General features: G+C 38.8%; 2 protein-coding genes across 2 annotated transcripts in view; both read right to left on the bottom strand.

The window, feature by feature from the left end:
* LOC102295442 (protein NLRC3) overlaps positions 1 to 26,159 on the bottom strand; it is a 115,600-nt gene that overhangs the window by 52,616 nt on the left and 36,825 nt on the right. The window lies entirely within an intron of this gene.
* Positions 5,305 to 25,272, bottom strand: LOC102295745 (NLR family CARD domain-containing protein 3). The gene is made up of 11 exons (XM_005923031.3): positions 25,172 to 25,272; positions 23,805 to 23,928; positions 18,799 to 18,879; positions 18,598 to 18,714; positions 17,512 to 17,590; positions 17,135 to 17,363; positions 15,179 to 16,964; positions 14,656 to 14,829; positions 10,926 to 11,087; positions 6,484 to 6,530; positions 5,305 to 6,319 (listed from the first exon to the last, which is right to left on the bottom strand). The coding sequence occupies exons 1-11, from the start codon at positions 25,215 to 25,217 to the stop codon at positions 5,778 to 5,780; spliced, it is 3,387 nt and encodes a 1,128-aa protein (XP_005923093.1). The 5' UTR covers positions 25,218 to 25,272; the 3' UTR covers positions 5,305 to 5,777.

Below are 26,159 nucleotides of genomic sequence, written 5' to 3'. Positions count from 1 at the left end.
AATACATTTTGGGGCATGTATTCTGTATTCTGTAATGGAATACATTTTAAAAGTAACCTTCCCAACACTGGTGACTAAACACTAGAAACACCAAAGCAGAACACACAGCTAGTTGAGGGTACAACACGACAGGGAACACAGGAAAACACAGGGCTTATATACACAGGGGAGTAATCAGGGAATGGAAAACAGGAGGGAGACACAGCTGGGAGGGTTTGGGCTAACGAGACATGGGGAGCAAAGCTAGACACACTGAGATGAGGCACAACCTTTCACAATAAAACGGGAAACAAGAAACAGACACAGACTTGACACTGAACTGAACTTACACTAAATGAGAGACACAACTTAAGAACTAATCCCTCACAAAGAATAACTGAAACATAGAATAATACTAATAAACCAAGCATGACAAAAGGATCAGAATACAAACCATAATACAAAGGAATATAAGAACTGAAAATGCTGGGTCAAAATGACCCAGGACCGTGACAAAACCCTCCTCTGAAGTTAAGTTGTTCTGCGCTGGAACACTTGTAGTTTGTCGCGCACTAAATGGCTCCGTCGTTGCTTCTCCGGGTCATGGGTTGCCATGGTGACATTTGCCTTGGTATTCCCCTGGATAAGCTGGAGGAGGTGGCTGGGGAGAGGGAGGTCTGGGCCTCTTTGCTTAGGCTGCTGCCCCCGCGACTCGGCCCCGGATAAAGCGGATGAAGATGGATGGATGGATGGATTTTGAGTTTCTTATGTTTTGGTTTGATTTTGCATTATGGGTTATATTCTGATTCTATTGTTGTACTTTGTTGGTTATTATTATTATTATTATCCTGTGTTCTGGTTTCTGTTTTTGTATTTTGAGCCCTTCTATTCTGTGTGTAGTCTGTGTCTCTGTGCCTGCCCTGGTCCCATGTCTGTGATGTCATAGTGTTTGCTTTAAGTTTTACCTGTCATGTTTCTTGTTTTACTTTGAAAGTCTGTGTCGATGTTTCTAGTTTTGCTTCCCTTGTCTTGTTAAGTCTGATTTCTCTCAGCTGTGTTTCCCTCCTGTCTTATATTCCCTGATTACTCCAGTGTGTATTTAAGCCCTGTTTTCCTTACCTTGTATTGTGTTGTACCCTCTTCATGCTGTGGTTTTTTTCCTTGTACTCCTGTTAGGTTTGTAGTGTAGGTTTCTTAGTTCTTGTTACCAGTTTAATTTTTAGTTTTGCTTTGAGGTTTTGGTTTGTTTTTGTAAAGTCTATTTTCTCAGCAATACAGCTGCGCTTTAAGTTTAACCTCCCGTCTACGAGTCCTGCATTTGGGTCCAATCCTTCCTGCCAAACAGCGAATCATGACAAAATCATGACAAAACCAAGGAAAGTGGAAATTTTTCAACTGGTTGAATGTATTGCTTTGCATATACTAAAAGCCTGCAAGCAGAAAACCTGTCCAAATTTGAACTGTGTAAAGTGAATCACTCATAAATATATATTTTGTCTGCAGGAGACAGCAAAGAGGTTTGCCCCTGGAACTGGTCTCCATACAGAGATCACTGTTTCATTCATGTTCATTTATGTACAGATGAAAAGTTCTGGGATGATGGTGAGTGCAGGTCTACTCAGCCATAGCGCAGACAGATGGAAATCACCATAAGTGCAGACACCTAAACGCTATTGCATTTAGGTGTGGACGAGTAAAACAGATTTACTCACGCAACGTCAAAGGTGTGCGCTGTTTTTGACGTTGCGCTTTGTGCCATGTTATTGTTTACATGAGATGAATTTCTACAATTGGCAGATACAGACAAAATACTGTTTCTGTTAATCTTACTATCTGCAGTTTTTACACACTTACATATGCACATGCAGTTACTATCCCTCCATTTAGTTTTAGGGACATTGGAGAAAAAAAACATGAAGATGAACTTTTGCGACTTAGGCCATATCATCCTTCGGAGGCCGCATTTGAAGGCCAATTATGTCACAGCCAGGCAACGAAGGCTGTCCCAATTCGAAGGCTGCTCCAAATGCATCTTTCATTTTCCCAAATTTGACTGATGAGTCGGGTATATCCTTCGTGGCCCAAGCTATCCTAGAATTCATAGCACGGTCAAGCCAATTCCAGTTTCCAACAATGTCGGCAGCTACTTAGTTTTAATATTACTCTTTCTGGGTCACAAAACAAATGTTTAAAATATTTTCAGGCGAGAATGTAGCTGTGAAAACTTCAAATATCTGCTTGGTTTATCAAGACATCACATATTTGCAAAAGTCCTCAGACATTTTTGGAGACATCTGTTAGCCACCATCCTTTGGAGGCTGCCAGGTCGAAGCTGATCAGGAGGTCGAGGCCCACTAGAGCCGGCAAGAACACTGCACTCCCAGCACATCGTGCCTTGACCTCCCGGTCAGCTTCGACCTGGCAGCCTCCAAAGGAAAGGATCTCACAAAAGTAACTCGGGATCTCGCAAAAGTTCATCTTCATTTTTTTTCTCCAGTGTCCCTTGCGGGGCTCCGTACATTACAGTTGTGAGGCTACACCAACCAAAATACTGTCTTTAGTTATACATTTGACATGCAAAGGGAAAGGGACAAATTATCAACTTGGAGTCAAACTCTTTTACATTTAGGCATTCCCTGAAAATTCATCATATTTTGAACATGTATAAGACAGAGATGGCACGATACCACTGTTTTATGTCCGATACTGATATCACAAATTTGGATATCTGCCGATACCGATATGAATCCGATAGTGTATTTTATAATGAATAAAACTGTTTTTTTAAATATCTTGCTGCATTTTGTAGAAGTTCATACTCAGGTTTTAAAAAACAAAACACTAAAGCTATTGTGTTAAACCTTTATCCAAAAAATACACTGCACCCAAAATATTCCATAGTTCATCAATACTGATCAATCTAATAAACTTAAAACTACACCATCCTCCCTATTTTGGTATTTTCAAGAGTACTTAACAGAAACATTAAACAGCCTAACTAACAGGGTTGCAAACTCCCAGCAAAAACAACAACAACAACAAAAAAAAAAAAACAGGGAACCACCCCCCACCCTCCGCCTCATGATGCTTAATCAATGTAACTGACTTTAATTTCATGCATGTGTAAAACAAATTCACAGAAATCAATTATTTTTCTACAATAATTAAATAGATTCAACATCTTTCTTCAACAGAATTGCAGATGGTAGCTTCCCAAAGGAAAAAGTACTGTAGCTTACTAGGGTATATATTAGACTTAATAGTTACTATATACAATAATGTACTTCTAGGGCTGGGCGATATAAACGATATATGATAGAAACGATATAAATTTGGCAAACGATAGATAGCACATGTTGATGATGTCATCAAGCTGCGCCTGTTTTGGTCGAAAGCATAGCTGCGGCTACAACCATTATCATCTGCAAATTATGTCGGGCGACAGTCATAGCAAAGAGATGAAGCACTTTTGAAATATGGGGAAAGCGAAAAACTGCACTTCCTCCACTTCCGTAACGTTAATTCATTAATGTTGAATTCTCTTGCAGCTGCTCTGTTCCCATGTTGTTGCAGTATATTAATAACTAACCTCGTATTGTGGATTAATAATCTCAGTTGTTCTCCTGACTGAAGTTTGGCCCGTGTATAGCATCCTGCTATGCGATTGCATTTGTCCCTGACCACCAGAATCCCTCACGTTAGCTTTCGAGTGGAAAAAAGTTGGCGTTCATCCTCCAGCTTCACTGTGCTAATGTTATGCTAACATAGCTGTGTAGCAATCACGTAGCACAACATTATATACCAGGTAGTCCAACTTCAATAACCCTGCAAACGGCACTGCTGTTTAGTTTTCTGTCTTCATTTATGTTGGAAGTGGTAGCAGAGCTGTACATTTGAATTAGTTTGTAAAATCTCAGTCAGAACATGGTATGTCTGGTTAGGTGGAAACTAGCGAGCTAACTTCCTGTTAACTTCTAACTCCGTTAAATTTAATAAATTCTGTTTTCATGGATGCATGGATGTTAAACTTAATTGTTACACCCGATAAAGCAGCAACGCTGATGATTTTGTCAAAGATGAAAGAGTTTAGACCGTTTTTAACTCTCTGTGTTCGTTTGACTTTGGGACCTGAAACGGACGGAGTTTTGGACCCAGATTACTCCGCGAAGCTCCTCACTACGGCAGCTGTAATGCTCTGGCAATCCATCAAGCAGTGCGGCTTACCAAAGTTGTACTAAAACATTTTTTAACAGATTTCTGCATGCCCAAATCGGTTCGAGGTCCTTAAGCACAACCAGCATTCATACATAAGGCACACTCTCGTTTTTTGAGAAAATTAAAGGATTTTAAGTGTGCCTTATAGTGTGGAAAATACGTTATACAGAAGAAAATAATATATCATGATATATATCGTTACCACACGTGCTTCAAATTATACCGCGATATGGATTTTAGGCCATATCGCCCAGCCCTATGTACTTCTATACATTTTACATCAGATGAAAACTTTGGTTGTAAGATTCAGATAATTATTTATTAAAAGCTAGACATTTTAAATGATAATAAGAAAGAAAATTATTTCTTTATGCCCACCTTTCCCTGTTAATGCCCTATCGGCCCCCCTGGCTAAACTTTGCTAGACCCGCCCCTGCACAGTTACCAGCCGTCAGCTACGTAGAAAAGGATCCTGATGTAGAAAGTAATAATAAATAAATTATAACAACAGCTTATCAAGATTAATCGTGCCGTTATTGTTTATCTGCTGGTTTTCTGGTGCAAAGTGGGCAATAAACAAAAAAGAGATGGGACTCACGACAGAAAAGCCGATCAGCTGATCATTGATCAGTTTCATGATTGAAATAGTAACAGGTGAGGGAGGGGGAGAGAAGAAGAGACAGTCGGTCCATATATCGGTTGGTAAGCTTAACGTGGGAAGGCTTTACAAACATTCAGAGATAAACTTACACACTTGCTTTACTTCTCTGGGATACCTTTCTCTGAGATGAAATGGCGGTTTGGTAGCAAGGCTCCAAATGCTCAACCAGACCGCCGACAGGTCTCGCACGCCACAGCCGCTCTATCACATGACGCATACTCCTCCAACGTGCTAAGGTCATAAGCTGGGTTACACTATGTTGCAAGTTTTGTGAGGTGCTTTTGTGATAGTTAATGGATCGGATTGCATTTTTTATTTCTCTCCAGTATTCGATCCAGTAATTTAGGTCAGTATCGGACCGATACCGATGCGTAATATCGGATCGGTCCATCCCTAGTATAAGATATCTATTTTTTCTGCTGATAAAACAGGAAAGTCAAACTGTAACGTGCAGGCTAGTCAGACAGTTTTATTTTTAGATTGGAAACTGAACAGGCTTACAATGAAAGTAGAAAACTGGAAACCAGGAAGACAAAATAATGATTCAGCAATGTACAAAGCTGAGAACTAATACATTTATAACTGTTTTCTAAAGGATCATTTAATGCCATTACAGGCTAGCTAAAGTCTAGCTATCGCTTCATCATTCTAACAGCAAAAGTAAAAATCACAATGAGCCCTGGATGCTCATTAAACTTGTAACCATAGACAATAATGTGTGAATGTCTCTGAGCAGTTTGTAAATTCATCTTTTGGGTAACTGCTGTTCAGTGATTCCATAATTTAAAACAGTTTAAAACATTAACTGACTGAATCCATGAATCTGAAAACGTGTTTCTGAGTGAAAGAGACAGACATGTACAGACTATCTGTTCAACAGTCAGAGCGTTTCTCTAACAGGAGGAAACTCTTTACACTCAACTCAGCACAGAGTAACTGAGGAACCAGGAAACCAGACTGTAAATCCAGGATAAAGAGGTTCAGTGAATGTGGTGTTGAAGGTGTGGAGGTGGATCAGAGTGTCAGAGGAGACTCTGTAGAAGGACAGAGTGCCAGCAGGATAATCCACATACACTGCTACTCTGTTAGAGACAGAGGAGGAGGAGGATGGGGGGTACAGATATGTTTCTCTGTTACCGTGAACGACAGAGTAACCCTTAACATTAGAGGAGAACAGACTCCAGGACTGATCATTCCTTCCAAACACACAGTCTTTACTGTCTCCTTTTCTTCGGATTGTTCCATAGCTCACCGATATTTGAACCTCTACTTTCCACTCGACCTCCCAGTAACAGCGACCAGTCAGACCATCTCTACACAGCAGTTGAGGATACTGGTAATCAAATCTGTCTGGATGATCAGGATATGAATGAACCTCCTCAACATGTGTCACCTTCCTGTTGTTGTCAGACAGTTTGAGTTTTCTGTGTACTGTGTTTGTGTCGATTGTGAGTTGACAGGAATCTGATGGAGAGAACAAACACAATCCAGCTGCAGTTATTGATCCATCATCTGTTCATTGATTGACACTTTGATGATGACTCCTGACATCAGAAATGTGAATGAGTGATGTGACAGTTTGAAGATGGTTGAATGTTTTTAATGAATCACATTAAAAACACACTTACACTTCCTCAGACCTGGTGTCAACCATCGGACTCCAGCAGGCTCCACCCTGAAAGGAGGAGGGGGATCAGACCAGCACAGTCTCTTTCAGCATGCACACATGGACATTACATTGCTCTCATACACATTGTTAAGTTTTTATTTTTTCATTTTTAAATTGCATTATTTAGTTCATTTAAATCAAACTGAGGTTCATTTTCTACGTTGGAACAGTCAAACATTTTGACACATTTAAAGAAAATGTCTCTAAAGTCCCTTCCTGTGGTTGTCATGTAAGTATCTTCAATCAGACCGTTATGTTTTTTTGCTTTTATTACTTCTCTTAAATATAACCTGGTCAAATAAGTTTAGATATTACATAAGTAATCCGATTTTCAATCTGACATTTTGGTATATTTTATTACTGATTAAATGAATCAAGTGGATTAAATTACTGTTGATTTCAACTGTTCCTGGATAGAAATACACATCGATACAGAAATGATTTAATGCCACGCTGAAGAAAGACTACTAGTTACAGCAGCAATTAGAGATATATTAGAAAAGTAAAATCAGAAAAAGGTAAATAATGGGGCTCTATGGGTGTAGGTGACTGGGCAGGACAAAGCTGGCCCTCTTTACCAGTCTACCAGTTTGTGGTTTCGAAACAGTCCCTCAGCATCTCATTGTGTTCTGTCAGGTCACACATTTTAACAATTTTGCTGAATTTCTTCAGGGTGAAATGATGTGGATTCAGGCTTTTAGAAATCCACCACATCCCCTCCGACCCGATCTATAGAGCTCACTGCTGATGGTGTTTTATTCACCTTGGGGATGTAGTCTGAAGCAAATGTTGGAAGCTGTGATCTGAAAAGCTGAGTGGGAATGAGGGGTGGCATGGGAATCGATGCATGGAGTTGCTTATTATCAAGTCAGTCTGATTGACATTTCTAGATTAAATAACTCTGTGAGTTAGTGTAATGTTCATCTGAAGTGAAATTAGTCTGTGGAATCGGAAGGTTTCTTTGTAATGATGTAATTAATTCATAATTCATTAATATTAAGTTGAAATTCATGGGACCACAGGGCCCAGCCTTTGCTCCACATGTGCATCAGTGAGCCTTGGTCACTCATAACCCTGTCACTGATTTACCACTGTTCCCTGGACCACTTTTTATAGATACTGACCACTGCAGACTGGGAACTCATAATAAGAGCTGCAGGTTTGAAAATGCTCTGATCCAGTCATCCAGCCATCACAATTTGGCCATTGTCAAACTCACTCAAATCTTTAAATTTGCCCATTTTTCCTGCTTCTAACTCAATGTTGAGGACAAGGTATTCACTTGCTCCCTAATGTATCCCACCAACTAACAGGTTAGTGTTATTCACTTTAGCTGTTAGTGGTTATGATGTTGTGCCTGATCTGTGTATAAACACAGTATGCAAAATAGACTGTTCAATGTGAGTGAAGTTAACACTTTGATTTTCTGTCATTGTTTTCTGAATTACTGTGGACACATGGCACTGTGCATCAACATGATGCACACCAGTCTTCAACTGAACAGGGCAGAATATTGACCTCAGAACCTCTGCCCTCAAAGAATAGGTATGTTGAATGACACCCTTTTAAGCAAGGGATTTCACAAGCTGGAATACTTTATTCTCCTCTGAACTATTCAACATGTTTTGAGCAGAGAGACTGTCACAGAAAGCAGAGCACAGACTTTTACAGAAGGCATCAAAGGCACAGGTGTTCATGAAACAGTGCTGTCGTTTGCCAAGCTTGACTGGCTGTTGATTATTTCCATTTTTAGCAGCCCTAGCTTTACTTCTTTCTTTTTTTTACTGGATCTGAGTGGAGCCATTCAGGACCAAGGGAGAAGTATGAAGTGAATTTCCTCTTCTTTGGTGGGACTGCAAGACCTCTCCAGTTTGTGGAGGCCTGGTGTGGATTCTGAAGCTTTACCATCCTGTCCAGCAACTTCTGCTTCTTTTCACAGCAAAGGTCACACACTGGACCTTGTTTTTTTTACTTTGGGTTTAAATAATGATTTTATTTGCTCTGAGGACATTTTTATTTCTGATCACTATGTTATTATTTTTAACTTTTCTTTTAATGAGCCTTTGTCCCCCGTTATACGGATGGTTAGCTCTCGCATCTTAAACTCCTCCACAGCGGAGAAATTTGTGGATGCTTTTAACTTACAGCTATCTCCTCAAAATGGTGTTGATTTCTCAACCAGTCTTTTTAATAATTATTGCCTTTCTATTTTAGATGAAATTTGTCCGGTTAAGACGAGGAGTGTTTCTGCCTCCAAATCTCCTCCTTGGCTAAATGACAGTATTCGTTGTCTAAAATGTGATTGTCGTAAAGCGGAGCGCAGGTGGAGGAAAACTCATCTAAATGTTCACCTCCTCTATCTTAAGGACCTTTTAGCTTCTTTTAATAATGCGATCGGAGATGCGAGGGCTGCCCATTTCTCACACTTGGTTACAAAGAGCAGAGGCAATCTTAAGGTGCTATTCAACACCATAAGTGACATCCTGTTCTGCCTGCAGCCCCTATTTTTTCTAACGAGGACTGTGAAAATTTTCTCTCTTTTCTGCTTGCAAATATTCATAACGTGAGAATCAATTTTACACACTCAGCACCTGTTATCTCGATCTCTACCCCATCTCGGCCCATTATCTTGGATACTTTCTCTCCTGTTTCACTACCTGAGCTAGTGAAATTAGTGAATTCTGTGAAAGCATCCTCCTGTTCACTTGACATTGTACCTGCATCATTATTCAAAAATGTCTTCCAGTCTATTGGCCCATGTGTGCTCACTTTAATCAACTCTTCACTGGCATCTGGTATAGTTCCGGTTTATTTTAAAAACGCTGCTATTCTCCCACTTTTAAAAAAACGTCAGCTAGACCCCTCTCTTTGGAGCAGCTACAGACCTATCTCTAAGTTACCGTTAATTACTAAGCTTCTAGAAAAGGTTGTGGCTATGCAACTTATGGCAGCTCTAGATAAACATGGCATTTACGATAAGTTTCAGTCTGGTTTTTGTCAATTTCACTCCATGGAGACAGCTCTTCTTAGGGTCTCAAGTGATATCTTGATGAATAATGATGCAGGAAAATGCTCTGTTCTACTCATGTTGGACCTCACATCAGCTTTCGACACAGTTGACCATCACATCCTCATTGAAAGGCTGAAAAATTGGGTTGGTGTATCTGGAACTGCATTAGAGTGGTTCTCCTCTTATCTCCATCACCGATCCTTTTCTGTGGCAGTCTCCGATTTTAGGTCATCCTCTACCTCCCTTACTTATGGTGTCCCTCAAGGGTCAGTTTTGGGGCCTTTATTGTTTTTAATATAGCACATAATGGGCTCTTTTGAGGACATTTCTTATCACTGTTATGCTGATGATATTCAGTTGTACGTTTCTTTTATGCCCGAGAATTTATCTAAGCTTCAGCATCTGAATGATTGCTTAGATTTGATCAAACGTTGTGTTTAATTTAACAAAAGTGTAAAGTGCTATTGGTGTCATCTTTTCATAAAGTTCTTTGCACAGATTTTGCCATATTTCAACACTTGGAGTTGAAATGTTTCATTTTTTTTGACTGCTTCTTTTGAAGCATTAAGGACTTCCAACACTGCAGTTTTGTTTACCACTGATTTCTTTGGCATCTGTTAAGCAAAATTAAAAAATATATTATATTACTGCTTTAATTTGGTTATAACTGTAGTTCAAATAATCAAGTGAAAATAAAATTACTTACTTTGATGCACTGCTTTGAAATAGTGAACTGAAGTGTTGATGATTGCTGTTGATCACGATATCTAGCTTAAAATGGCTTCTGTGCCAATTTTAAATTCCTGTTTTGTTCAGTTCAGCTGTTTATTTCATTTGATTTAACTTTTTATTTTTGTGTTGCTTTAAATAACATTATTCTATGTTGTGCACTAATTTAGAAAAACACTGCCGTTTGTTCATAAAAAGTGCTATGAATAAAAACTTTTTTTTTTTAAATTCTGCAAGCTTGCATGCTCTAAAATGTACAGAAAAAATGCCTGGTGCTTGTCAGGTTCTACCACAGTTTTAATTATAAACCTTTTCTAATGATTTATTTTTGATCAAGCCAGGCTGAAGGTTTCCCCTGCGTACAGTCTTTCTGCTAGGATAAACAGGCCGTAAACCTGTCTCTATACAAAGAATACAGAAATACTGAAAATGAGTTAATAGTTAAACCTACAGAGATCAAAATGATGAATAAATGGTGCCCACCTACATAAATACCTCTTGTTATTGTTCAGTTAGACTGGTGTTTTTGTTGTAAGCAAAGGAAAGATTGTTCTCAGTGTGTTATTGTTCATGTCACATCTACATGAAACAAACAAGAGCTAAGTGAAGTACACAGAAAATGTTTCCAGCTCTTTCTCCTCTATCAGATATTCTTTCCATACCTGAGAGTGTCCAGGCTCAAGTGTAGATCCTTTAGCAGCTTCATTCCTGAGTCTCCAGGATGATTGTAGCTCAGGTCCAGCTCTCTCAGATTTGAGGGGTTGGAGCTCAGAGCTGAAGCTATAGAAGTACAGCCTTCCTCTGTGATCAGACAGCCTGAAAGACTGCAGACACACAAAAATAACAATCCATCTGTGAACACTTTATTTTAAATGTTTTTTAGTTTTTCTAAAAAACGCATCCATATTCATTTTCATCCATTAAATCAATGTATCTTTATTTATAGTGACCACATGCAACAGACAACAACAGCTGTTTCAAGTTGTTAAATTGTGTAAGGTGTAAGGCATTTATTCTAGCATGGCTAAAATGTGGTTCAGTCACCTGATCCAGTCCTAACTGTAAGCTATAAGTATGAAGGGTGTCTTTTTTCTGAACTTATGGTTCCATAGAAGAGAGATCTCTATCCTAGTTATACAAATTCTAACAGCCATAAGTAAGTCTGCAGTCTTAGTGTCAAGTGCTCTATTTGACTGGATAAAGTAAGTACCGAACACAGCACCAATTTTCTAAGTAAAGTTATTTCTAAAGGTGCTATTGGCATGAAATTCTCAAAAGATATGTGTAATAACCCATCCAATCCACACTTGCAAAGAAATTAAACCATAGATGTCCTTAAATCAAGTTTTGTGTAATAAACTTAATTTAAGGACACAGGAAAAATGTTTTCTAGTGTTGAAAATTTTAGTAAGAGTTCTTCTTCTTTTTTCTTTTGTCTAAAAGCTTTTGTTGGCGGTGACAACTTCAAGATGCCTCCTGTATGGAGAAATTAGTCACATGCATCGTTCAGGTGTGGTTCTTCATCAAAAATAATCTTCAAATCTGGAAGGCTCCATTCTACGAACTCTGACCTTTAGATCTTGCTATAGATTTTCAGTTGGATTCAGTTTGGGTGATTGGCTGGGCCAATCTTTACTTTCTTTCTCTGAAAACAATTGAGAGTTTCCTTGACTGAAACATCCACACTCATTTCATTTTCATCATCCTGGTAGATGGCAACAGATTTTTATCAAGAATGTCTCGTTGCATTTTTCCAAACATCCTTCCTTCAAGTATATGAAGCATGCAAGTGCCCTGTGCTGAAAAATACCAATACACTATGATGTTCCCACATCCAAACGTCACTGCTGGTGTTTTGGGGGTGAAATACAGTGAAATACTATGGCATCCAAAGATTTTAATTTAGGTCCAATCTGAATAGACTATATTCTCCTAGTATTTCACAGGCTTGTCTAAATAATTTTCAGCAAACTTTAAATCATGGTGTTTCTTCAGTAATGGATTCTTGCACGATCAGAGTGCTAATAGGCCATGGTGGTTGAGTGAATTACTTTTCTTAGCAACAATTATACCTGCTGTTTCCAGGTCTTTCAGTAGCTCCTCACAAGTGGTTCTTGGATCTTGGATAATTCTTTTCACTTGTCTGTCTGGCATTTGTGGGGAGCACCTTGTCATTGTCAGTTTATTTTGAAATTATGTTCTTTCTACTTCTGGATTATGACGCCAACAGAGCTCACTGGAACCTTCTGTAGTTCAGAAATTCTTCCTTAGCCTATACCATCAGTACGCTTTGCAGCAATTGTGAAGGTCTTGAGAGATCTCATCAGTTAAAAACATAGTGATATTTTTCTTGTGTGACACCTTGGTTATGAGACACATAGGCCATCAGTTGTGACCCTGACAAATCATTTTAACTTGCATTGAGTGGAAAGATTGCTTTCTAATTACCATGATGTTCCATGCCTTTTTACACCTCCTTTGCTTCATGTATTCAATACTTTTTCCCTGTATCGTTTCTCATTGTCACACATAATTAATGGCCATCAATGGTTTGATTTCTTTGTTTGTTGCTGACATCTGGTGATAATTTCATGTCAACAGCACCAAATAGAAATATATTTACTTAGAAAGTTGGTGATGTGTTAATGCTTATTTTTGCTGTTGTAAATGAGAAGAAGTTGTTGCTCTGGATATAGCAGGAAGCCACTGATGAAAAGCCAATATGGATAAAATTTGATCTCTCTCTTTCTAGTCACTCTCAGTACTCCCACTGGAAGGTTTTGCTTAAGTTAAAGATGCTTCAGGGAGCTTTTAAAGCAGTTTAACCTCAAAGCAATAAATGCTACCCATCAGCACTACTCTGAGACTTTGTTTCTAATTCTAGAAACATTAAATAGAGCAATTCCAGTTATTTGTTAAATGTGCACATCAAAGAACATATCATTAAAAAAGTGTATTCAAGTTTCATGACAGTGTTACCAGAAGCTGAGGTAATGCCATCTAGAATAAGTATAAATTAAAAACCAAAAATTAATACATTCTTAAACATCAAGCTAAAGGTAGTCACACTCGTACTAAATACTCATTCAATTTCAGATTTTTATTTTTTGGTTGTAACTTCAGTAACGATTTCAAACTATTCCAAAGGCAATAAGTTCAATTCAATTCAATTTTATTTATATAGCACCAAATCACAACAAAAGTCGCCTCAAGGCGCTTATAAGTTAAACCCTTGTGAGCTAAGAAAACAATTGATGATTATTTGATTTAAAATGATATCGGAACAGTGGCAAACTTGCGACAAAAATAAATAGGCCCAGAGAACAGTTAATATTTGATGTGTTTGTGATGTTTATTTTATATTTAAGGTAAAGGGGTTGCAATTATAGGGAACAACTCGGAGTTAGCATTAGTGTAGGATGTGTTGGCTGCAATGGATTGTGAAAGTCAAGAATAAATATACTTATAGGACTAAGGAATAAGAAGGAAACTTTGAAATGAATTAGTCTTCGTTTATTAATATGGGTTCTGCTCAGTGTTTAACTCAGTCTAATCCTCATGTGTTATCCATCCATGAAGTTTCAATACTATTAACAAGACAATCTACCTGTGTGAAAGTAAAGTTTAGGTAGCGTCTATAAATTGTGGTGACACATGGCATCGAAGAAAAACAAAGTCAAATCACTTCCATCTAATTGAGATTTGCAGGGTGTGAAGTATATCACAGTCAACATTAATTGCTGTGACATTAAATTCCCAATACTCTCATTTTGAGAAATCAACCTTTGAAAGTCCATCTATCCATTTGCGTCTGCTTATTCTTTTCAGGGTCGTGGGGGGTGGATGGAGCCTATCCCAGCTGTCTTAGGGCGAGAGGCGGGGTACACCCTGGACAGGTCACCAGTCTATGACCTGACCATAGACATAGACAACCATTTGCACTCACATTCACTCCCACATTCACACCTATGAGCAATTTTCAAATTAACCTATCCCCACAAAGTGAATGTCTATGGACTATAGGAGGAAGCTGGAGGACCCAGGGAGAACATGCAAACTCCACACAGAAAGACTTTGAAAATATATATTTTAAAATTCCAGAATATTTCGTTGCAAAGAGTGAAAAGAGTAAAAAATAGAAATACACCTGGACATGTAATTCTCTGGATTTAAACTAGCCTGGTAACCGGTGTATGTTCAAACCAGTGTCATGCATATCAGTAATTGTTACCAGTTCAAAAACAAAAGAATTTGAAGAAGAAAAACCTTTTCAGACAATATTCCAACCAAATTTAATTCAAAGTGACTAAAGAATTCTGTACAGGTAGTGGCTTATGCACTAATATGGTTCAGATTTTAAGTGGTAATCAGTGTAAAAGTCTGAAACCTGACCTGAGAGTTTCCAGTTTCCAGTATGGACTCTTGAGGCCAACAGACAAAAGCTTCACTACTGAATCCCGCAAGTTGTTGTTACTCAGGTCCAGCTCTCTCAGACTAATGGGCGGGGAACTGAGAAGTGAGGACAGAGCATCACAGCTTCTCTCTGAGAGGTCACAGCCACTAAGTCTGAAAAACAATGATAATAGTGGTTAAATTAAATCACTTAATATTGAACGTATTAAAGGAAAACAGAGTGTGTACTACAGTTCTTGGTTATTTAAAATAAATTAAAACATGTCTCAAATTTGTCAAATATAAAACACCTTAAATTTGCCCAGTAAAAACACAACTATGCCTATATAATTAAATCTAAACCAGTGAGGAGCTGGTAGATTTAGTCATACTTGTGTAGTACCCACTGACACAGGCACACTAGGCACAGTCTGTGTTTTGTTTTCTTTTGTTGTTGTTCTGTTTTGTTCAGGTAAGTAGAATAAACATTTTAAACAGACACAGATGAGTCCATTTTACTTACAGAGCTTTGCTGGAGGCTTTGACCACGGGCAGCAGCCTCAGAAGAGCCTTCTCTGAAGCAGAGTATTTCTTCAGGTCAAACACATTCATATCTTTTTCTGATGACAATAAGATGAAGACCAGAGCTGACCACTGAGCAGGAGACAGTTTATCTGCAGAGAGATGTCCCGATCTCAGGGACTGTTGGATCTCCTCCACTAGAGAACAATCATTCAGTTCATTTAAACAGTGGAACAGATTGATATTTTTCTCTGCAGACAGATTCTCACTGAGCTTCTTCTTGATATACTGAACTGTTCCCTGATTGGTCTGTGAGCCACTTTCTGTCTGTGTCAGCAGGCCTTGTAGGAGAGTCTGATTGGTCTGAATTGAAAGACCCATGAGGAAACGGAGGAACAAGTCCAAGTGTCCATTTGGACTCTGTAAGGCCTTGTCCACAGCAGTCTCATAGAAGTATTCATCTGTTTCACACTGATGCGATGATTTTTGTTGCTCGTCCAGCAGATTAACTCCAGAGTTAATAAATGTCAGGTGGACATGAAGAGCAGCCAGAAACTCCTGAACACTGAGATGAACAAAGCAGAACACCTTATTCTGGTACAGTCCTCTCTCCTCTATAAAGATCTGTGTGAACACTCCTGAGTACACTGAGGCTGTTCTGATATCGATGCCACACTCTGTCAGGTCTGATTCATAGAAGATCAGGTTTCCTTTCTTCAGCTGCTCAAAAGCCAGTTTTCCCAGAGACTCAATCATCTTCCTGCTCTCTGGACTCCAGTGTGGATCTGTCTCAGCTCCTCCATCATACTTGACTTTTTTCACTTTGGCCTGAACCACCAGGAAGTGGATGTACATCTGAGTCAGGGTCTTGGGCAGCTCTCCTCCCTCTCTGGTTCTCAGCACATCCTCCAGAACTGTGGCAGTGATCCAGCAGAAGACTGGGATGTGACACATGATGTGGACACTTCTTGATGTCTTGATGTGGGAGAATATCCTGCTGGCTTGCTGTTCATCTCTGAATCTTTTCCTGAAGTACTCCTCCTTCTGTGAGTCATTGAACCCCCTGATCTCTGTCACTATGTCAACACATTCAGGAGGGATCTGATTGGCTGCTGCAGGTCGTGTGGTTATCCAGAGGCGAGCAGAGGGAAGAAGATTCCCCCTAATGAGGTTAATCAACAGCACATCCACCGTGGTGGACTCTCTAGGGTCAGTTAGGATTGTAGCTTTGTGGAAGTCCAGAGGAAGTCGACACTCATCCAGACTATCTAAGATAAAAACAACCTGGACGTCTTCAAAGCTGCAGATTCCTGCTTGTTTGGTTTCAGTAAAGAAGTGATGAACAAGTTCCACCAAGCTGAACTTTTCCTCTTTCAGCACATTCAGCTCTCTGAAAGTGAATGGAAATATGAGCTGGATGTCCTGGTTGGCTTTGTCTTCAGCCCAGTCAAGACTGAACTTCTGTGTTAGGACTGTTTTCCCAATGCCAGCCACTCCCTTTGTCAACACTGTCCTGACTGGTTGTTCTCTTCCAAGTGAGGCTTTAAAGATGTCTTCTTGTTTAATTGTTGTTTCTGGTCTGTCTGGTTTCCTGGATGCTGTTTCAATCTGTCTGACCTCATGTTCTTCATTGACCTCTGTAGTCTCTCCCTCTGTGATGTAGAGCTCTGTGTAGATCTGATTCAGAAGGGTTGGGTTTCCTGCTCTAGCAACCCCCTCAAACACACACTGGAACTTATTCTTCAGAGAAGATTTGAGTTCATGTCGAAAATCTGGAGCAAATATTTCTGAACACACAAAATAAATACATTTAATTATGGAATTATTATTTAGTAAATACGCTTACATTTTTCTTGCCTAAAGAATAGGTTTTTGAATCTATGTTGGTCCATTTCTTGAGACATTCCTAAATTTCCCATTTATGCAGCAGCTTAAATCTTTAAAGACATCCTCTTACTGCTCTGCAGACAGTCAGCCAGTTCCTCCTGCTTCAGTTTCCTTAGGAAGTGCAGTGTGATTTTCAAAAATGCTTCTGTGCTGTTTCTGTTCTCCTCTTTATCTTCACCCTCCAAGACCTCCTCATCCTCTTTCTGGCTCCCTAAGGATTCTGGGTAATCTGAACTTAGAATTTTCTGGATCTCCTTCAGCTCATTCTTCACAAAAGTGATGATGTTGTCCTCCAGTAGCTGGAACAGAAGATGATATGAATAATCCAGCCAGACTGAAATTGACCAAAACCTCAGACGATGGAAACATTAACAATTCAGTGGTCTATAAAGTCCAGAATGGAGTAAACAGAACAGATGTAAGAGCTGTTTTTCTGCATGTACAAACCATAAATACAGAGTCCAAATGTGTCTGATGGTGTTTGGCAGGTTGATCAATGGGAACCTTTGAACTCTTCTGGTCCACTCTATAAAGAGTCATAAAGAATTAGTTCACATTATGACTTTCCACACAGATATAAATACAAGCTAAAGGACACAACAGATGCTTTGCTGTTTGTCTTGGTGTCAAATTGAGAATCTTCTCTCTGACATTTGAGAAGATCAGATCAGGTGACAAGTATGAAGAGTTTTGTTTTGGATTTTGTTTATTTTCATTTTTATGTTTCGGACTAGTCAGGTCTTAAATTTTAAAGCCAAAATAATAAATTTATATGAACCCCTCTATGAAGTACATCCCATGAGATCAAGAACTTTGTGAACATTCTTCCCAGAGCTTGTCATCCATCTTCATTATTGTCGTTTTTGATAGGTTTTTGTGGCTGATGTTAACTTAGAGTTAGAAATCATGGCTGTTATGGTTGTCTTAAAGAAAGAAATAATTAATTAATCTACTTGACATTTTTATGACTTAAAAACGGGTTACCCTCCCAAAATAAACCATATATCTCACTAATTAGGAATTTCTTTAGTATCAAACAATTTGCACTATCAAAAGAGCCATAACTAATCATAATCACCAGGTGAACCTCTTATAAAATAAAAACTATAAAAACGAAAACTTTCTAAACTAACCATTAGTACTAATTAGCTTGCAAAACAAACACTCTTCTTTAACAGGTGTTCATATAGTAGTATAACATATGATATAAATGTACTTAAAACGTGTAAATAGGTCAGCACAAATCCAGTACATAGGTACAAACATCTAGCATAATAATTCCCACTCCAACTTCATGGCCTTCCAGTGTATTTAGGTCAATTGTGTTAATACAATATGTAAAAAGTACACTCACTATAGAAACATATCCTACAAATAACTCATTCTTCAATCTTTGACTGCTGTATTTATGAAAAGAAAAACTCCCAAAACACACAGCTTTACATACGAACATAGAAATGTGTGTGAAAAGAGCTGAGCTGGCATTAAACATAATGTAAACATTTTAAGAAACAGCATTTAGTGACACATTACCTCTCTGCAGCAGAAGAATTTTCTTTGAAATCAACATTAAAGTCCTTTGACTCATCACTTTTTAAGGACACACAGCTGGGTTCAGGTTGATGTTTACGTTTAGTTCCTCGTTTCTTCCTGTGAATAATGATGGAGCAGTGATGTGAGTGCTGAGCTGTGACATGGAGAAGAGTCATGGACCGTTAGAGATGGTCATCTCACCTCTGAGCTGTGGTCTGGCTCTCTCTGGCTCTTTTAGAGGGAGGGACTCCCTCCTCTCTGTCCTCACACTGATCCATGCTGCTAAATACACATACACATCAGCTTACACACACTTTCTACCTTCACCTGCAGAGGAAACACAAATCATTCATGTGCACATCAACTGAAATCTTCTTTTCCATCACGTGTGCTGTCCAAATGTCAGCTGCTTCTTTTGTCCTTCCTCTCAGTGTCAGCTGAATGCAGTCAGACAGCAGTGTGAGGCAGAGGAAGCTGCCATCAGCTGCTCTACTTCTACTATCAGTCCACTAGATGGAGCCATAAAGCACACATGATGCATTCACTGACACACACTAATTCACTGTGACTGGAAGTTTGACCAATTTACAACTTAAAACACTCATAAATATTGTGTTTTACATCTGATTACCCACTGAATGACCACTGAACGACCCACTGAACTGAATTTGGTGGTGAAAAATGTTTGTTATGCTAATTTAAGAGCTGTTGAAATAGACCAGTCAACACTAAAGTAAGGGGTGGGAGGTGAACACGACAGGAGGGCTAGATGCAGGAAACTCAGTCGCTTCCTTTGGCAGATCTAAATCTCAGACTAACCAATTTCACTCTGGCTTAGTGAACAACTGTGGACAGAAGAGATACTAGATGATGGATCTTCAAATTCCTTATCACTAGAATGTTGTGCATCTGGAGACAATGAAAAAAAGTGATGTCATAGAGCAAACTGCATTTAATTTTTGAAAGTGCTGAAGAAGAATCTCCACCCCACACATGGACTGACACACAGGTGAGCTACTTCCTGGAAGGAGTCAAGACTCCACCTGAAGCAGGACAGGAAGGAGATGCTCAGCAGGAGCAGCAGACTTTAACGTCAAAAGTAAAGGTTCCTTCTTTTCTTCTTTTTCCATTTCCTCACTTTAAACATCTCTGATTTTCCTGTAAATATCACTCTCCCAGGTGACACAGGAACAGCTCTCTCCTTTCCTTCCTGTTGGCATGAGATTAAATCTGCCCTTTGATTTCCCTCCCATCAACATGTTCAGGAAGCAGGCACAGCATAACTTCACAAAACCTCATTTGATCTCATGAATAAGATCAAATCAAAGTTTTTCTGTGTCTCTACACAAACAGAAAGCATTAAAGTTCAAAGTTCCATTCTTACTGAGGATGAGCCATTTTTAAATACAGATCATGTTGGGACACAATAAGTAGCTGTGAGCCAGGAAATGACTGGAACTGAATTGGATACAGGCGTGATCAAATTTAAATTCGCGCTGCCGCCGCTTTCCACGCAGCCAGCCCCTTGAACTTTGAATTGTGGACTTTTATGCCGTCTACCTCTGGGTCAACCCACTGAAGTGTTTGGCCTGTAGGGAAAGTAACACGCCTTCTAAAGAGCACAGATAGCCACATAAGAACAGTAGAAGTCGCAGTGCGGGATAAAACATATACAAAAACCTGTAGCATGTCTCATCCCCCTGCCTTCACTTCCTGAAAAGGACTTTTGACTATGGTAATTTAAACATATTTCCAACTAGAAATATGGGGGCGGCTGTTGTAAAGATTCTTGTTTTTCTTACCATTTTTTCCCCACTCTCCTTCAGCTCACCAGATTGGCCTTGTTTCCTTTTCTCACCATTGATTGGCTCTGGACTTTGTCCCTTAATTGCACTCATCTGGCACACGTTATATAAGGACTGCACTCACTTACAACTCACTCATTTCACTCTCACATAGGGTGGGAGCTGAGGTGAGTTTGATTTGGTCTCTTGAGTTTAAACCTTTATTCGTAAGTTAGGTTAGTGACTTGTAGTCCAACCTTGTTTTCTCATTTAGAGTTTACCAGTCCATGTGTGTCTTCCTTTAAGTTGAGTTACCACTGATTACAATTCAATCAACTGAAATATACTTCAACAGATTGATGGCTGTTTTTTTCACATTCTGACCAGATGGTGATAACAACCTCAAACTTCCTTTGAACCTCTTCATTAGCACAATAATGAACTCCTCCATAAAACAATCTGGCCATCAAAATCAAACTGGAATCCGTCACGTGCACCAGTGTCTCATATCACATCTCCAGTTTTATAGTTTGACTATGAGCCCAGAGCTTCAGGGTCAAAGTGAAAACTGAGTCCTAATAAACATGTCATCACACTCAAACTTCACTGTTAAAGAGGACCAGACAGTTCTAGATGTGATGTAAAGTGGATGGTGAGAAACATTTCATGATGTTGAAGCTAACCTGCAGTCTTCTGATTAAGACACTCAGACAGTTATTCTGATGTGAGGAGAATATATCTCTACCTACAGACTCTACAAATATCAGCTCACAGACTTTTAGAGTTTATTGTTGGAGGAACTTTGTGGTTTGATTCCCAAGACATTAAAGATGAAATAAATCTGTTCTCTACATAAACACGCTAACAAAACCTCAGAGAATCAATTAATCAAACTTCTGTTCTGAAACTCCACTTTCACAACAAAAGCTGCAGCTGCAGATGTTACTGAGGTTTTATCAGAGACACAGCAATCAAAATAATCCTGAATTAACATCTATGGAAGATTTCTATGAAAATAAATAAATAATGGTGGTAGAGATATAGCCTCCAGGGAAGAATAAAACATCACATTGTGGCAGTACGCAGAGTTTTTAAATGGTTTTGAAAAAATCAATTATTTATTTATTTAATGCAAATTGCTCATGATTCTATACATGCATATGTTGTGATTATTGAAACAGAAGTTTATTTAGATGAGGATAATAAATTAGTTTTCATTAACAGAACATAACAATGGCATCTTTCTAGTTTTATCATTATCCCTATTACCGCACATTATCAGCAATGAGTGAGACAGGCTATTTAATTTTACCTTTTATTTATTACTGATTTTCTGTCTATCTATCCACACCTTACATGTCACATATGTGTTCACACTACCTGGTCTCCCTTACAATCTGTTGGTATTTTATGTCTTGTTTGTAGGCACCATAGAACTGGTGTAGCTCGTATCAGTGGCACTGCAACTGATTATGTAGCTGTGAGGGACCAACTACAGCAGAACTGCAGTGAATCCCTCAAAGCCTCCATAAATCCATCCTGCAGTATCACTGTAGACTGACAAGCAGCACTCAGGGGGAACCAGCAGGGGGCGCTCACTGATTCCTGTTAAATATTATCCATGAATTATGGAGAATATTTAACAAATGAACATGAACCTTGATGCCCATAAAACAACTTGAGTATCAGTCAGACTGGAGTCCAGCATTTGAACCATCTGAACTCAAATCAGAGCTTGTTTTATAGTTTATAGTTTGATTTGTGAGCCTCTATCTAATCTAATCTGTTCAGAGTTCACAAGAAAACTGAATCTTACTAAATATCACATTACAGTCTGATCTCCTCTGTTAAAGAGGCTCAAACAGTGGCAGATGTGATATGAAATGCAGAATGAGAAACATTTAATGAAGCTGGTTAAAAACCTGCAGCCATCTGAAGACACTGACACAGACTGTTCGCCTGAAGAGATGAGAGTAAACCAAATATCTACTTGTAGATTTTGTCAAGTTTATATTCAAGGCACATTATGGTTTTGAGTCTTTATCCAATGTATCACAGTCCTCATCAGTTTTCTGCATAAACACACTAACAAAGAGCAGCAGCTGATTTGTGATGAAGACAAAACCTCAGAGACTCTAATGAATCCAAGTTTCACTTACTCAGCTTCTTCCAATGAACTTCTTCACTCTTTGGTTCTCCACTGTGTGGACCACGTCTGTTTAGAAAAACAGAAAATCCTCTGCTTCTTCTCTGTGATCTGGCTGCCGCCACATTGAACACTTTAAATCATAAAAGAGTTTTAAGATGCATCTCAGAGCTCAAAGATCAGCTGCTCTACCTTAATATGTCTTTGAACTTATCAATGATTACAACAACAGCAACAACTTCCTGCTGTGACTCTGATGCTGTCACACCCAGCCTGCTTGCTTTATTTGAAATATGAACATTTGTACTGCAAAGGTTGAAATATTAACAAAACTGTTTACAGACTACTTCTTCCAGTTAGTACAGATACCAGCATTACTTCAGACATCTGGAAGGAATCATGTTGGATAAATATAAGTAATAAATAATGGATGAATCTGATTATTTGTGAAAGAAAAGTGTTCCTGCAAACAACAACAACAAAAAACAACAACAACAACAAAACCCTAGATACTGGGCAGTGAAATGTGCTGCCCAGTATCAGAAAGCTTTGTCTCAGTCACAGGTCACAGATCCTCCAAAAGGATGATGAACCAAAACAGGGCTAAAAACTGAAACATGATTGTGCTGAACCACAATTAGTACATTTTCAGTAAATTTTTAACTATTTCGAGTTTTGTCAGTTTTAAGGCAGCATGGTGGCTCACTGTTGCCTCACAGTGTGAACATCCTGAGTTTGACTCCACCACCAGTTCAGGGCCTTTCTGTGTGGAGTTTGCATTTTTTTTCCTCCCACAGTCCAAAGACATGCAGCTAGTGGGGCTGGGTTAACTGATGATTCTAAATGCCCATAGATGTGAGTGTGAATGACTGTCTGTCTGTTTGTGTTAGTCATATGACAGACTGGCGACCTGTTATAAGTTGCTCAGAACAAAAACCATAATCTGAGCAAAATAACAAAACAAATATATATATATTTATATTAATGGGCATTATGATGGTGTAGACATGAGGAGTCAGAGAAGAGTGTAGTCGTGACAGAGCTGCTGACTTTACAAAGTAAGGTAAACCTATATTATAGGAAGTATATGAAGAGATTAAACTGATAATGCAAGCTAAAAATAAAACACACGTATGACTGTGTGTGACAGGAAAAGTAGTGAACAGAAGTTTACAATTAAAAGTGCGGCATGTTTGAAAAAGTTTGGTCCGTGACACTGAAAAATAGCTGCATAAGTTACCATTGGGAACATACCCCTGTAAGAACCCTGACATTACCTTGATAAGATCAAATCCTGCTTCGTAGTACAGACCTCAGTAACAGGACGTGTTCCAGTTGGATTCTTATATGTTGTGAGTAGAAGGACTAAGAAGGACTGGTGTTTCCCAGTCTGCAGTCTGCCTGCAGAAAACGAACCAATGGAACAAATTGAAACTGATTATTTCACACACATATTTCAGCTCACAGCTTTAAAATTATAACATTAAACCGTTGTTACTACAGAGAAATCTATCGTAATTTTTAAAAACACTTTGATTTAATACATTTCTGAGAAAGATCAACAAAGATCCATGAAAAGGACTCCGATTTATTCACAGATTAATTATTGATCACTGGAAACATTCTTCATGTGATTATGATTCTGTTTGCCTGTAGACATAGTTCACGTTAACATCGATCTTTTTTAAATTTATTGTTTTAGCAACATTTTATCTGTACTTAAGAGTTTTGAATATTTCAGTGTAAAATGCTGTCAGAGCACATCCAGACTCTCTGTAGATGTTCAACAACTCCCCAAAAATATATTCAGTGATGTTTGGAAGCAGTCATGTAGGGAAAAAGCTGCCCTGATGTCCACAAACTCAGTATTTCTAGATATGTATAGATCTTACCGAGATCACCGGCTCTGTCTCTACTTTGATGACAGACTGATGATATCAGCACTCATGCTGAACACAGACTGTGGGGAACTGATGAACTGATGTCTAACCGGAACTTTAATGTCTTTAAGCACAAACTTGTGCAGATTAATTGTACTCTGATATCAGCTTTAGGAATAAGGTAATGATTTACAGACAGCTGCTTCAGGCTCCCCTAGGCGTGTCAGTGAGAAAGTCAGTAACAATTGTGATTGATATGTAATCAGCTTTAAATGATTATGTTTAAATTTAATAAAGTTTAACAAACAATAAAAGTTCATAAAAACGTTTGGTCCAGTCAGTCTCTGAGTAAGACCACTCTTCTGTGGGTGTAAACAGTGAACAAAAGCCTACTTCCTGTTAGAAGAGAGTCAGAGGTTTGTGACGCAGTATTTGTATTTCGAGGTTTATGTCGAATTTTTGTTACATCTATATTAAACAATAATTTACACAGACCTGTCCCTCTATCCTCTGAGTTAAGCTGCTGACCATCAACTAACTGTTTCTGCTCTCATTCCCGGACTCTGATCACACACACAGAAAATGGCGAACAGCTAGGTTACCAGTCGCTTTGTTCGTGAGTCCGTTACTGTGAACTATGCAGCAGCAGATTTGTGCTGTTTGTGCTGGAACTAAGCTGCACACAGCTGATGTTAACTTAAACAAAACAAAACAAAACAAAACAAAACAAAACAAAAAAACCCATCACAGACGGCTTTCATTACCTTCACATGGATACTCACGCCGACAAGCAGGGCCGGCCCGTGGCATAGGCCGTATAGGCAAATGCTAAGGGCGCCGTCCATCAGGGGGCGCCACGCCAGTGCCACAAATGTTGAAAAAAAAAAAAAAAAGTTGGTACTATTATTTCTAAATACAAAAATAATCCCACGTTAATCAAAATGCAAAGTAAAGCTTATTTAATAGAAATATTATTTGTTACAACATTACGCCCCCCCCCTCCTCGCACGGTGCGCCCCCTCCCTTCCCGTATCATGGTTCCTTTTGGACGTCACCACATCAAAAAATCAACACAAGATGTCAAAACGGCCAAAACTGTCAGGTGCCCAGGGAAGAAAAAAGAGAAAAGAAGAGGAGGAGAAACGAGAAAAAGACAGAGGTAGGTAACGTTAGCCTACATGAAATTATTTGTCTGAATGTGATAGTAACCTAAATTTTTAGCATTAAGCTAATGTTACATGATTCGCTAATTGCTAATCAATAAATAGCTAGTTAACTGTTTTAACGTCAGTTAATATTGTGGAGGGGGCTAAATTGTTATGGAAAATAATAATGTAACGTTAGGTAATTACAGTCACCTTTCCCACCATTCCTCATTTGTATTCATCTTTTAAGCAGGTGTTTTTTGTTTACATTGTTATTGCCTTCTGGTTAGCTAACGTTTACCCTGCAGGTAATAGTCACTTTTCCACCCCTGTATATATTATAGTTGTAAGCCTAGTTGTTAAAGTGCACATCATTAATGTTAATTAAGCAATATCACATGAGAGGGAATGCTGTTTTTTAATATGAGCACTGCTGTGATTCGGTCAAAGATAATCATAACATAACATTCTCATATGATGAGGGACTTCCGGATGTGCTTTGCCGTGTGAAGACGTGCGTGCGGAGGCTCCGTGTAAAAGTAGTCAAAATAGTGATATCGCCAGTTTGTTACCATTTTGAGGAAGCTCGGTTAATACGATTCGTGCT

This window comes from Haplochromis burtoni, unplaced genomic scaffold (genome assembly GCF_018398535.1).
Source record: "Haplochromis burtoni strain Fernald_Lab_line unplaced genomic scaffold, NCSU_Asbu1 Contig_61, whole genome shotgun sequence".
Taxonomy (NCBI): domain Eukaryota; kingdom Metazoa; phylum Chordata; class Actinopteri; order Cichliformes; family Cichlidae; genus Haplochromis; species Haplochromis burtoni.
Note: the sequence above shows the minus strand (reverse complement) of the source record. Positions and strands in the feature narration are given on the sequence as shown.

Bases quoted from the DNA above. Each gene is read 5' to 3' on its own strand.
- LOC102295745 (XM_005923031.3), bottom strand. From the start codon at position 25,217: ATGCCACGGGCCGGCCCTGCTTGTCGGCGTGAGTATCCATGTGAAG. The intron at 18,715-18,798 runs GTGAGATGACCA...CATTATTCACAG, and splicing joins AGCCAGACCACAGCTCAGAG to GAAGAAACGAGGAACTAAAC. The intron at 11,088-14,655 runs GTCAGGTTTCAG...GTGTGTCTGCAG, and splicing joins TGGAAACTGGAAACTCTCAG to TCTTTCAGGCTGTCTGATCA.